General features: G+C 35.1%; 1 protein-coding gene across 1 annotated transcript in view; it reads left to right on the top strand.

Moving 5' to 3' along the window:
* SPAG17 (sperm associated antigen 17) overlaps nt 1–13,061 on the top strand; it is a gene marked incomplete at both ends in the record, with an annotated part of 89,474 nt that overhangs the window by 29,866 nt on the left and 46,547 nt on the right. The window contains 10 exons of the mRNA XM_079549996.1: nt 671–829; nt 1,547–1,628; nt 1,961–2,079; nt 2,941–3,078; nt 3,160–3,270; nt 3,839–3,989; nt 5,592–5,822; nt 8,339–8,421; nt 9,083–9,199; nt 10,961–11,115. Of these exons, the coding sequence (XP_079406122.1) occupies nt 671–829; nt 1,547–1,628; nt 1,961–2,079; nt 2,941–3,078; nt 3,160–3,270; nt 3,839–3,989; nt 5,592–5,822; nt 8,339–8,421; nt 9,083–9,199; nt 10,961–11,115 (1,346 nt within the window). The remainder of the gene's footprint in view (nt 1–670; nt 830–1,546; nt 1,629–1,960; nt 2,080–2,940; nt 3,079–3,159; nt 3,271–3,838; nt 3,990–5,591; nt 5,823–8,338; nt 8,422–9,082; nt 9,200–10,960; nt 11,116–13,061) is intronic.

The raw sequence follows: 13,061 nt of genomic DNA, 5'->3' as shown, positions 1-13,061 counted from the left end.
TCCCTCAACCTGCTGAATTCTTATTTTGTTAAAAAGGCTGAGCTTGCAAAACTCTCCAGTACTTTAACTGAAATTTTCAATTAGCCCTAGTGATCTCTTGTAACATTAATGAAAAGTTTTATAAAAGAGCATTGAATTAGAAAAACAAAAATGTGCAAATATTAATTCTGAAAACTGTTTTCGCAAACTGAACTTCTAATATTCAAATATTACGAATACTACAAGTTTTCCATAACTGATGACTGACCTGAGTGCTTGTTTAGAAGTGATATAAAACAGGGCTAGTGGTAGAGAAAGCAGATGCCTGATATTTCTTAAGGGTCAGTTAATATGTTTACTGTGAGTTATGGAACTGGAGGACAGTAGTGTTTCTTCACCATGTTTCATTTTAGAAAACTTAAGGTTGAGATATCCAATTACTTGTTTAGGATAAAAAGAAGAGTATGGCCATTAAAGCCACTGAAACCTGAGTGTGGCATGTGGTTCGAGAGAGGGTTTGGTATGAGTATAAAAGCATTTCAAATTTAAAATTATGGTTGATCTCAATTCTGTTTGAAAACTTTTAAACAACTGTGGATCTGCTGGATAGCGAACTAATAACTCATGTGGCTAAATTACATGCCACATTTGTATGCACGCTTCATCCTTTATATCTGATTTTCTGTCGTAGCTTGCATTTGGCACTGAACTATTTGAAAGCATTGCTTGTTTAATGTATGACTGCATAGACTGGAGAAGACAGCATTGTAACTACTTGGAAAACACCAAGTTTATTAATGTGCCTGAATTATCAGAAAGCAAATCGACACAGCCACCTGTAGTAACCAAGGCAAGGATTTTCTTTTGCTTTATCTTGTTTATTATAGAAAATAATGAACTATAGGATAGAATTACCTTCCTTCAATTCTTCACTGAAAATATCAGCTTGGACCATCACTCCATGTATAATGTTTCATAAACAAAGTTGGGATTTTTGTCTTCAGCATTTAAAAAATCAAAAATGGGAAAAATTATTAGAGAAAAAAAGATTATTGGAGAAACAGAAAAATAAACATCTGAAGGATCATACAGATATTGTCATAAGCTATCATTGGTTTAAAAATTATTTAACTTATGATTATGTCTTCTTATGCCTGGAAAATCACTATGCATGCACAGGGCTACTATGTCTCCTTACAGATCTGCAAAATATGCAAAAATTATTATTTACTTCTATCCCAGATCAGTTAATTTATTTTGCTTATAGTAGACAAAACAAGTGTGCTCAAGAAAGCAGTTTGTTGGACATGAACTAGTGACTGGATAAAAACAGGATTACTACATCTGTAGCAGTGCTTCTGAGCTCTCACTTAAAGCATCTGTAAAACAACATAACTTGTTCCCTTCAGAGTCAGATTTGATTTAAGCCACATGAAATTTTAGCATCTAGTTAAGAGTAAGAAACTAAAGCTAAATGAAATTTCTTTTACCTATTTGCATCTGGCAATCCTCACTTGTTTCAGTGATTGTGATTATTATTTTTTTATCTTTGTGTTTGTTCTTTTAGATACAACCAGCATCACAGATTACACCTTCAAAGAAAAAGCAGCAAGCAGAAGAAGTTCTGACAACTGTAATTTTATCACAAGGCATGTCTAAAGGATGAAAGCAATGGTCCTTTAGCTGTTCACTCTGTCTTATCATTCATTCACCTGTTAGCAGAAATTATTTTCACAGGAAGCAAAATCTGGTTTGATGCTGTGGGAGTAGTTTCGTGGTGAATACGCTGTGAAAACCCCTGGAAACTGCAGTGGTGATAACTAGGTTCTTTAGAAAAATCACTTTTTCTACCTCTTCCTAGTCACAGTTGGATTCAATAGCTACACAATCATGAACATTATCTTTTCAGAAAAATTGTCAGAAGGTTGAACTGGTCAAGAATTCAATAAATCTAGCTTAATGAGTTTTCTTTTTACAGCAGAGGAAGAATTTTCTTTTATGGCTACTTCCATGGATATGAGATATTACAATGACTTGCTGAATCAGATTCCCGAGGAATGCTTTTCTGTGCCCATAATGCTGAACTGCATGCTGGAACAGGTGGAAATATATATTTTTCTCTTCCCTCGGCTAATTCTTTCTAGACTTGGTATAATGATTGATCAAAGATCAATAAATCAATCTCTTTCACACTAAGACAGAAGGTTATGAATGGAGGCACTGACGATGGAGGTTCAATATTAAGGATTCATAACTAAAACATGGCTTCCTTGTTTTCCTTTTATATTGTGCTCACTTATCCTGTAAATACAGTATTACCTTAAAGTTTCATTTTTAAGACTACAGATCCAATATGATCAAATGAGGAAAAAGGTGTCATTTTATAAGAAGGTCAGGAATTGTTTTTTCACATCCTCTGCAGCAGTATTGAACTTGTAATACTTAACTAAGTACAAAGGTCTTATGGCAAGCTTAACAATACAAGTGCTATGCATCTATGCTAGCACTAGTCTGGTCTGATTCCTTTTGAGTTCAGGCAAAATCTACACATTACCAAAACCCCACAGTATGATTTGAAAATCTTTCTTATTTTTGAATTGAAATTTCAGCACAATTAGTTTATCCAAAGATAGGCTTATGCAAAAATACTCAAGAAAAAGTGTGACACCTGAAATGCAGACAGAATCTGTGTTCATTACAATTCTTAACGTTTCAAGTTGTAAATATTTTTCTTCTCATCCTTCTGAAGGTGAATAATAAGAGAACATATTTCTGTTTTCCATAATTGTTGCTGCTTATACCAAAAAGAAAGAAAAAAAGGTTTTCTTTTTGTTTCCTTACAAAATGTATGGATAAGTGTTTAGTTTATATGTAACTTATCACAGAATCTGCCTGGTAATTTTAATGATGTTAAGCAGCAGTAATACTTTAATGAAAGCTACCATATACTATGTTCACTAGGTTATTGCAAGTGAAGAAAACCTAACACCACCTAGTCTGGTGGTGCCAGAAGAACGGGCAGATGGGATACATCATAAGATTGCAGATCATATAGCCTCTGTGCTTCCTTCACTTCCACTTTCTGAGAGTGAAAAAAAGGTTTGCATTGTCTTTAGTTTGTTTCCTACAATGACACATTTGTGTTATTATTGGTTTTTAATGCATCTTTCTTTTTAACAGAATCTGTATGACTACTTTTCTCCCAAATACAGCGAAGAAACTGCAACCCCCAAATACCCACTCTTATTTAACTACCACGATACTCTAGCTCAGCGCTTGCACCTGCTGAAGGTATAGTGCTATCTGTCACCTATAAAAAGTTCTGAGGTTCACAGACAGTAAATACTCAAGGCATTAGAAAGAACTGAGTGAGTTTTGCTTTTACAAAAACACGCAGTACAGATTAGATTTTTCCATCTGGGATAGACACTAACACAAGTCCTTAGTCTGCTTAAGAAGCAATGGATTACTTATACAGACTGAGGACACATCATAACACAGAGTATTAAATGGATATACTGTTTGCATTAATAATAAGGTTTATTTTTTTTATGTAAATGAGTGATGTTACAGAATTCTGTTGATTTACTCCAGTATTACAAAATTTTTGAGTCTAGGTAGCACAGACAAATATCTTCTATTATTATGCTCTCTGTCATTCTCTTTTTATCTCACTTTTCTTGCCCAAAATATCTGACACCATGATTCAGTAAAGCACTGTTAATATCTGATTGGCTTAAACACACACTTATGTCTTTTGCTGCAAAAAGACTTAACTTATTCTAACATGCTTTTTTAGCAGTCCATTGGTGTTAAAGTTTAATTTTTTTTAACTCTAGTACTTTGGTGTTTGTTTTAGATCCAAGGCAACTTAAATCCAAAAAAGATTGAACATGAAATGATGGATAAATTGCCTCTTAAAGAACTTATCCATTTCACCCTTCCTTCAGCTGAAAATGACTCTAAACGCTTGGCCAGAGTTCACGAGCTTATGCATTATTGTACCAGTGGTGAGCTGATTTTCATTGATATAACTTCTTCCTTTTTCTTCTTATTGATGATCCTATTAAAAAGTGGGAATTTGAGGATGAGATTTTTCAGCTACCTAAAACCTGTGAGGAATTTCCCATTTTTTATATTCTTGATTATAACATGGCAAGTTATACAAGTTAAGCTAACTTAACACCTCAGTTTCACGGTAATTGGACAAAGCAAATGAGTATTAAGCATTGCAAAACTAAGAGCTGGTAGTATCTCAGAAGTCTCTTGTTTACTTATTTATGTTTAGTAACATGCAAATGGTCATTATATCTGAGAAAGAAAGAAACAATCTTGCAAATTTTTGTTTTGATGTTAGCACACAGTGCTTTTTGGTAAATAATGACATAAATTGTATATTTATTTACCAGCATCCTTAGGGTGGAGGAGCATGTGTATTTTAGGTAGAAAATATTTGTTACACAGTAACTGGTTTTCAAAATATATTCTCTTTAAGCTTCTAGTGTTAATAATGAACTGGCTTTTATAATAGTCTGTTTAACAAACCAGCAGAATACGTTCACTTCTTCAACCATAATCACTTCTGCGATTACCTTTTCTTGGAATGTGCCCACCACCATGACGTACACTGTGAAACAATCCCAAAGACTGCATGAATACCTTTAGGCATTTTTGAAAGTTTACTCTACAACTTCTAAGAAATATGAACATCACGGTCTCTTTGGTTACATTTGTGCCATCATATAAGGGACAGTATTTGGAGGTACTTTCCTGGTTATTCATTCCCCAAATCCCATGTGTTGGATTAGTTTACACTAGCTGCACTGTGTCTAGGTGTTGGTATGTTCATTTTAGACAGTGTGTTTTAGCTATTAAGGTGTTCTATATTGCTGTAGCTTGCCAGCTACTGGTTATCAGTTTTTATGATCTTCACTGGACCATACTGTACTGCTAGGCTTTACCAACTGTTAACTTTGATAGTAATTTCTTCACTTTTTCAGGATTTGCAGTGTGCTTGGGTACTTAACTACTGCAAGGAGAGAACATTTCAATCTGAATAAACTTTCCTAAAATTCAGCATTTCTCCTGATTATCACTGTTAAACACTCATGCAAACAACCATAAGTAGCATTTATTGTCTTTACACCTTGAATTCTTCTATGGAAAGTGTGTGTAAAATTTGTTTTCAAGGGAAAAAAAAATTTTGAAATTTTGCTTGAAAAGTTACTGATGATAAAAAACGTTAATGATAATGGAAGCTTTTTCATGAGCTGCAGTTAAAAATAGCTAGCTGTTAATTGGTTTGATACAGTGTATTCAGTATTTTAAAATCAACATAATTTATATAAAGCTAATGAGCCAGGAAGTCTTCAGATGTAGGAAGCACTTCATTTAAGATGGATTAACAGTTAGGTATATCATTTTGCAATTTGGAAACATTCAACTTTGAATGCAGTATAGAATGTAGCTGACATAATTTGATCCTTTACCATTAAGGAAATTGTTGTTGGCTTTTGCAGAGTTGCCAAGAACAATATGCTTGCATAGTTTTCTATTTATCTTCTGCTGAGCCACAAGAACATTTTCTGCTAATGATTGTAATTCTCATATAGAACTTCTGAGTTGGGCTGAAGTGGAAAGAGCCTTCAGAGTGTTTACTTTTGAAAGCCTGAGGCTGACTGAGCTGAGTGACTCTGGACTCCTGGAGAGCTCTGGATCTCTGATTGGAGGTGATTCTGAAGTATCTTGTATACCCTGGGATAATCCAGCCAAGTTTGCAAGGCAGCTGAGACAACTCTACCTTATGGAAACGAAACTTAATGGGAAATCACCAGGAGGCTCTGGTAAAAACCCCTCTGTTTATGTTACTCCTGAAGAATTTGAATCTGCTATTTATTTTACCATATCATTTGCTGTTACAGGCCAGTGATTTTTATTCCTTATACAAATCATCAAATTTCAAATATTGTGTAGTCTGAACATTGAGTATATACAAAAAGACAAAAATTAGCTGTTTTTGTATGATATAACTTTAAAAAGTTGATTTATCAACTTATTAAAATGGTATGTGTAAAAAGCTGTGTACTAGAAAACTATTTTATTGCTAATGACATTAAATACATATTTAAAGGTGTAGAATACTGAACATGAGCTTAAATACCTTTCTGAATGGAGGCTCCTTTAAGCTGTAATGGCTCCTGAGTTTTTGTCACCTTAGTAGCAACCATGGAGTAAGATCAAATGTGATGCATAGGGCGCTAGTCAACTAATTTGATGATTAGTTGTGAATGAGTATTAGGAGTGGGTAAGATACATACCTTACACATGAGGACTCTAGATAGTGATGTGAAAAGTTGAAATAATTAAAAAAAAAAAAAAAAAAAAAACAGAAAAAAATCTGTGCTATGCTTTGTAGTTACACACGCATATGTATCTTTTACTTTGTAGAAACTAAAAGAAGGGTGATTTAGGTGGGGCATAAGGAAGAAGGTTTTTACAGTTTTGGGTGGTGAGGCACTAGAACAGGTTGCTCAGAGAGGTGGTGGAACCCCCATCCTTGGAGACATTCAAAGTCATACTTGAGCAGGCTCTGAACAACCTGATCTAGCTGAAGATGCCCTTGTTCATTGCAGGGCAGTTGGACTAGAGGTCCTTTCCAACACAAATGGTTCTATGATATCTGGCCTAGCATTGCATGGGGTTGTTGTGACCGAAGTGCAGGACTCAGCACTTGATCTTGTTGAAGCTCATACAATTGGCTTCAGCCTATCAATCTAGCCTATCCAGATGCCTCTGTAGGGCCTTTCTACTCTTAAGCAGATCAACACCTCCTCCCACCTTGGTGTCATCTGCAGACTTACTGAGGGTGCACTCAATCCACTTATCCAGATCTTCTTATTCTAAAGGTGTTAAACAGGACCGGTCCCATTACTGACCCCCTTGTGACTAGCTGGGTGTAATTCCATTCATCCCCACTGTTGGGGCATGACAGTCCAGCCAGTTGTTTATTCAGTGAGGAATACACCTGTCTAAGCCATGAGCTGACAGCTTCTCCAGGAGAATGCTGTGGGAGGTGGTGTCAAAGACTTTAGTTACTCTACTTTGTAGACTACATCATGTAGTGAACTGGTTCTAGAAGCCACATTCAAAATAAGAAATTATTTTTTTGAGATCTGAGAAAAGTAAAAATCAGATCAGTTTAATCTGCTACATCTTTATATTTATGATATTGTCCATTCTCTGCTAATGTAGATGTGTAAGCAACCATCTTAGATAGGAAGTTTTAGCAGACAAAATGAATCTTGCTTATCTGATTTTTTTCTGCAGCTTGAGAACAGTTTTGTTGTTTTTTTTTTTTAATGTTAGTTTATTTTACTTCTGTGTTAGTCACAATTCTAAATATTGTAGTTACAAACTGAGCTGTCAACATTTCAATGCTTCTGTAGTACGAAATACCAGGAAGATTAAGCTTTTGCAATGAGTTTTCTTTAACCTCCTAAAGGCAGCCAGTAAATACATGCAATTTTTCAGAGAAGCAGAGTCTAAGAATGCATGTCTGGAAGCTGAGCTGTCTATGAACCATTTATGAACAAATAATTTCAGGAGTATTTCTTTGGAGTAGAATTTTTCTTGTATATCTGAATTTTAATAAAATATTAGTGAATTCTGTCCTACGTTAGGGCATTAAGAATTCTATTAAAAGAAAATTATTTTTAAGATTGAGAGAAAATACAAGAATATAGAAATGAAAATCTCCATGTAATCCTATTAATGTCAGGTGCCCATTGTAATAATGACAGTTTATCAGTCTAATCTGTGCATCACAGTTACTGCTTAGATCCTTGGTAGGTGTAATGTTCTGTCATTAGCTTGTAGAGCTCTACAAATCCAATTAATTAAGTTTAAAATACATGGTTTCCAAGAATTCTAATATCAAAATAATTTATTTTAGCTTTTCTTTATGTTATCTCTGCAAAGGAATACTTGTTTCTCAGGTAATGAGCTGGTAGGTGGTTCTTCACCTGTGAATCTTGAGGCCACTTCTTAGAGTATTTTTAATTTTTTTGGACAGGCAAAGCTATTACAGGTCGTATAAAGAAGATAATTTGAGTGGATTTCCCTTTTTCATTTCCTTTTTTTTTCTTTTTTTTTTTTTTTCTCTTTAATCTCATACTTACTGCATATGGATTTCAAAGTGGGTTGGAAGTGATCATGTATTTAGCACACTAATGTCATAAAAGGAAACTTTAATTTGCTGGCAATCTCATCAAATATGCTAAGGAAGTTGCAGCACTCTGACCTTAGTGTTTAGGGCTGAAATTTCTGGAACAGTTCTTAAAATTCAGTTTTCAATTTCTAGGACATGCAAAAGGAAAAGACAAGGATGAAAGAGATGGTCTGGCTGTTTTGAACAAAGAATTGAATCTTTCTACTTCTGATCTGGCAAGTGTGATGTATGGAGTAAACTCTGCTTTATAGCGTGAGACAACAGAAAGTGCTGTTCAGTATTGGGAAATGTTTATACAGATCCAGTGCTGCATGCAGATGACAATTTTGTCATGTTTGGGGAATATGGAGATGACTGTTAAGTGCTATCTATCACTTTCTTTGAATTCTAATGTGATGGGTTTGGTGAAGCTACTAATGGAAATGCAGGTTTTACTGAATACCAGGAGTCAAATACTTGAATGAATGTTCAAGAAAAATTGCCAAACTGTTTCAAACTAACAGACGGAGCGTTTTGGCTCCTTCAGAAACACCTGCCTGCCATACAGCCCTGGATAAATACAGCAATTTTAAAATTACTTCATAATACCCGTCTAAATATTCATAATTGCTTACAGCACTCAAAAACATATAACCTAGCAATAAAAATAGTTGAATTATGTTTGACATAAAAAGCCAAAAGCAAAAACCTTTGGGAGCAGTTGTTGGGTTTTTTTTTTACTAAATATTGCCATACGGCTCTACACGTGTGCAGCATTATGCAATTAACTGTGAAGTAACATGTGATGCTGTCTATTAAATCAACAAATTACAGTTAATTTGATACAATTGACACTAAAATGTTGATAATCATTACTTTGTTTCATTGTATTTTGAGGTGAGTCTGGAAAATTCTGGTCTGGAACCAAAACTGGAAGAAATAAAAAAGACTCAGAAACGTTGTCTGACAGACTGGAATTTTGCTGAGCATTTTCATCCTGATGTCCTTCTTCAGGTATTTGAACAGACGGTTTTGCAGATTCAGTCATGTCTCAGAATTAGTAGGGGAATACAGGGTATTTCCCTCCTAGATAATTGGTTCAATTTCATCACTGATGCATTTTCACCAAAACTTGTTGTTCAGCTGCTTTAAATCCTGCATGAGAAGCTGAAGTTAATAATTGTTTTTTATTTCATGGTTTGGCCACACTGCAGCTGTTTTTTTCAGTATGATTCCTTTAACTGTGTGATGGAAAAAAAATTACCCTTAAAGGTGACCCTCCCTGATCATTACAAGATTAATTAGCCCACTGTATGTGAAAGCATACTTTACAAATACTTGTGCAGCATATGGTTTATGGACAAGCAGGAAATTTTGTCATAATAATTCTTCACCCTTTGAAGGCTACAAGCTTTATTTACAGAAATCTTGTGAGCTAAAGACCACGATTGATCTTGCAGAAAGAACAACAAATGCGAAAGATGAGTTCAGGTGTAGATGGCATGAAGCGCTAGGCATTCTCTTTGGAGAAGTGGATTATAAATTCAGGGCTGTTTTGACCTTCAAGGCAATTCTTTTTGATCCTCACGCATGCTTTACAAGGATGGAGAAATGGCAGCTTTTTCAGCAATACTTTAGCATCCCCTCATTAGGGTCTGGGTCATAGATTTCAGTACATGGGGAATTCCTACTTAAGCAAGGTAAACAGCTAATACAAACTAAACTGTCAGTAATTAGTGTATCAAGTCAAAAGACGCTGATGGAAAACAACTGCAGAAGAAAACAGCAACGTTTTGGTGACGGTATTTCTTTATTTCACATATAAGCACTGTATAGGAACTGTTGAGTCACTGCCTAAACCCACTGGTTGATCACCTGGAGAAAGGATCCAATCAGCCCTGGGAGCACAGATGAAGGCAGTTCACCTGTGTGACTGGAAGGGGTGGAGCCTGGCTGCACATCTCTTAGACCCTATTTAAGGGCTGACTGCCACAGAGGAAGTCTCTCATCAGAGATCCCTCCCTTGTAGAGTTTTCCTCTCTGAGCCTAGATCTTTTTCTGTTTGTCTCTTTTGCTGTTTTACTTTTGTATCAGCTTTCCACTGTACTAATCTTTCCAACTGTAACAAGCACCATTTATACAACCAGGTGATAACAAGGTTTTCATATTTAAAGAGAATGCTTGTTGATATGGAATTACTTCCATCTCATTTCATTTTGATATTTTTGTAGAAACAGTAGCTTGAAAGAAAGTTTTATATTAGATATAGCTATAAGTTGCAGCTTACAGAGAATGTAAACATTGAAAGTGATGGTCTATACAGAACAGCGTGAAATAATGTATAACACAACAAATGTCAGAGATGTTCAGGGCACAGTAGAGTAAATTGGATACAAAATGAGCTGAAAAACAGCTTGTTTCTTTTTTTCTACCCACAGTAGTTCTGCGTTTACTCGTTATGTATTTATTTAAAAACTCATTTTAAAATCTTAAAAATATATGAATAATAATTTATCTGTTCTTCAACTGAATTATTTCATTTGTGTTCTGATTCAGAGGTGAAAGGCAGAGAGTATGTATTCTCCATATGGATAGTGGCAGAGTTTCAGTTTCCACATGCTGGATCACTGCAGATTGCTACAATCCAAGTAGTTTGCATGCATCCTACAGGAAGAGTGAAGTTCTGAAGTACCCATTGCTGAAAGCTGTGCTGTTTACCATCTACACATATTACTGTGTACAAAGAGGATGTACCTTTCTTTCTTTCCTTTTCAGGTTCTTCATACTGCAGCCCAGGAATATAGATGTATCGATTCCTATTATCATACACAAGATAAGTCTTTGCTAATGGTTCTTCACAATCCTATGAATCAGAATCGTTTGTGCCGGGAGACTTGGGATGTTGCATTGCACTCTAATGTTGGATTCAGGTAATTAATTTTATCACTTCTATATTAATCATAGTCATTTTCAATTAAAGCCCTATATGGCCATGGCAAATCTTTTGAAATTTCGTCCTGCATGACCAAAGCTTTGAAATTAAAAGGTATCGTGATGTAACTACATTTAAGAGAAAGCAAGGCATAAAGGTAGAGAGCAGTACTGTATCAAAAGATTTCTGATGAGATAAAGCTTTTCATAGTGAGGAGAACCATACAGTAACTGTGCATGAGTCCTTATCACGTGGTTTAAGAATATGATAATACACACAAAGTCAAATTAGGGATATACGTGTCAAGAAAATAATGTTGATCTGGAGGAGTTCAAATGGCAAACTGTCTAAAAACTTAATTTCCATGTTTTTCAACCGTAGTTATATAAATGGTACAGCTATCATATAAAGTTTTTCTGGGAAAAGCTAGAAGCCTTTTATTAGTATTAGGATCTTTTTTTTTTTTCTTGGAATAGCACATTCTTCTTAATTGTCACTATCTACTCATCAGTAAGAAGTATAAATGTGCTACTATTAGAGCTTTTTCCAGTGGATGTATTTATTTTGGTACCTTTTTGCACTGCTGATGGGCAGTATAGATTATATGAATCCAACTGCTATTCCAGTTTGTTGATCAAATGTAGAATATGTGTCCATGTACTGACATGTTAAGAAGCAATAATGCTATGGAGAGACGTCTGAGCTAGCTTTAACCATAACACAGTGGTTCTCCGTGAATTATTTAAATCTGATTTATCAAATAAAGTTAAAAGTAACTTATCAGTGGACAAACTTGGGTTTTTTTTGGTTTTTTTTTTCTGCAAGTCTATCAGTAAGCATCACTATCTGAGGAACCTATTCTATTTATCAGAATACTGGACTCTTTCAATGTAAATTTTTGTTGATACCAACAGATTTAAACAGGTTTTAATGCTAAGTAGGTGAAGTGTGCCTTCCAGAAGACATACTTTGTACTGTTTTTGCTCTTAGGGAAATCTATGTGAATCCTTCTCAGTTTGTTGTGATTAGCAGTGACTTATCCAGAGGATCTGCTGTTGTGTTACCTGTAGGAACAAATATGTGGAACCAGACTTCCTCAGGAAGCAATTAGACTTAAAACAACTCTTCTAACAATTCCTAAAACAGTTTGGCAGCTCACCTCGACACAGTATTGAAATAGTCAATTCAAGGCCAACTGCAAAATGAGAAGAGCTCTTGAAACCTTCAAAACAAACGATAATGATTTTACATCCAAAGAAGGAGTAATGCACACTCTTTGGCAGACAAACTAGTTTTTCTGAGGCTGTGCTAGCTATATGTTTACTCATTATTATTCTTCCAGATACACTGGAAACAAGACTTGAACATTAAATACAACTTCTTGGTAGGGCATGCCAGCTTTGTTCACTGACATTTCTTGGAGCTCTATTTCAAAGCAGAAAGGCATTCCTAAAGAAACTAGAATGAAAGCTAACTGAAAGGTTTGATTTTACTCTTCTTTTGGGGAAATACTCTGTGCTCTGTCTGCTATTTAGTATCTATGAAGAGCTGTAGGCTCTTGTTTAGTTCTGTTATATAGCATCTGTACCTGCCTTTTCTCTGCAAAGTAATTACCACATTTTCTGACCTTAATCAACCTTTTTGCTAAAGATCATGTCAGATTTCCAGACAAAGTAATCACAAATATTTGCTAGCATATGTTTCCAGGCAACCTAACACTTCTTTGGAAGTCTGTCTTTAAATACCTGGAGCACTTCAAGCTGTAGCCTCTCTTGGCTCCCAAATTTTGCTGAGTTGCCATACACACAGTCAGAAACCCTACTTGCTAACCTGCTTACTAATGTAGTTGTATTGCTTGTGGCACTTTACTTTTCTACAAAATATTGGCCTTTGATGTAACCATGGATTAGTTTTCCTTTTGTTAAAATTACTGTCATTCTCATT

Source organism: Tetrao urogallus (genome assembly GCF_951394365.1).
Source record: "Tetrao urogallus genome assembly, chromosome: 1".
Lineage (NCBI taxonomy): Eukaryota > Metazoa > Chordata > Aves > Galliformes > Phasianidae > Tetrao > Tetrao urogallus.
The sequence above is the reverse complement of the archived record's forward strand: the minus strand, read 5'-3'. Positions and strand labels throughout refer to the sequence as shown.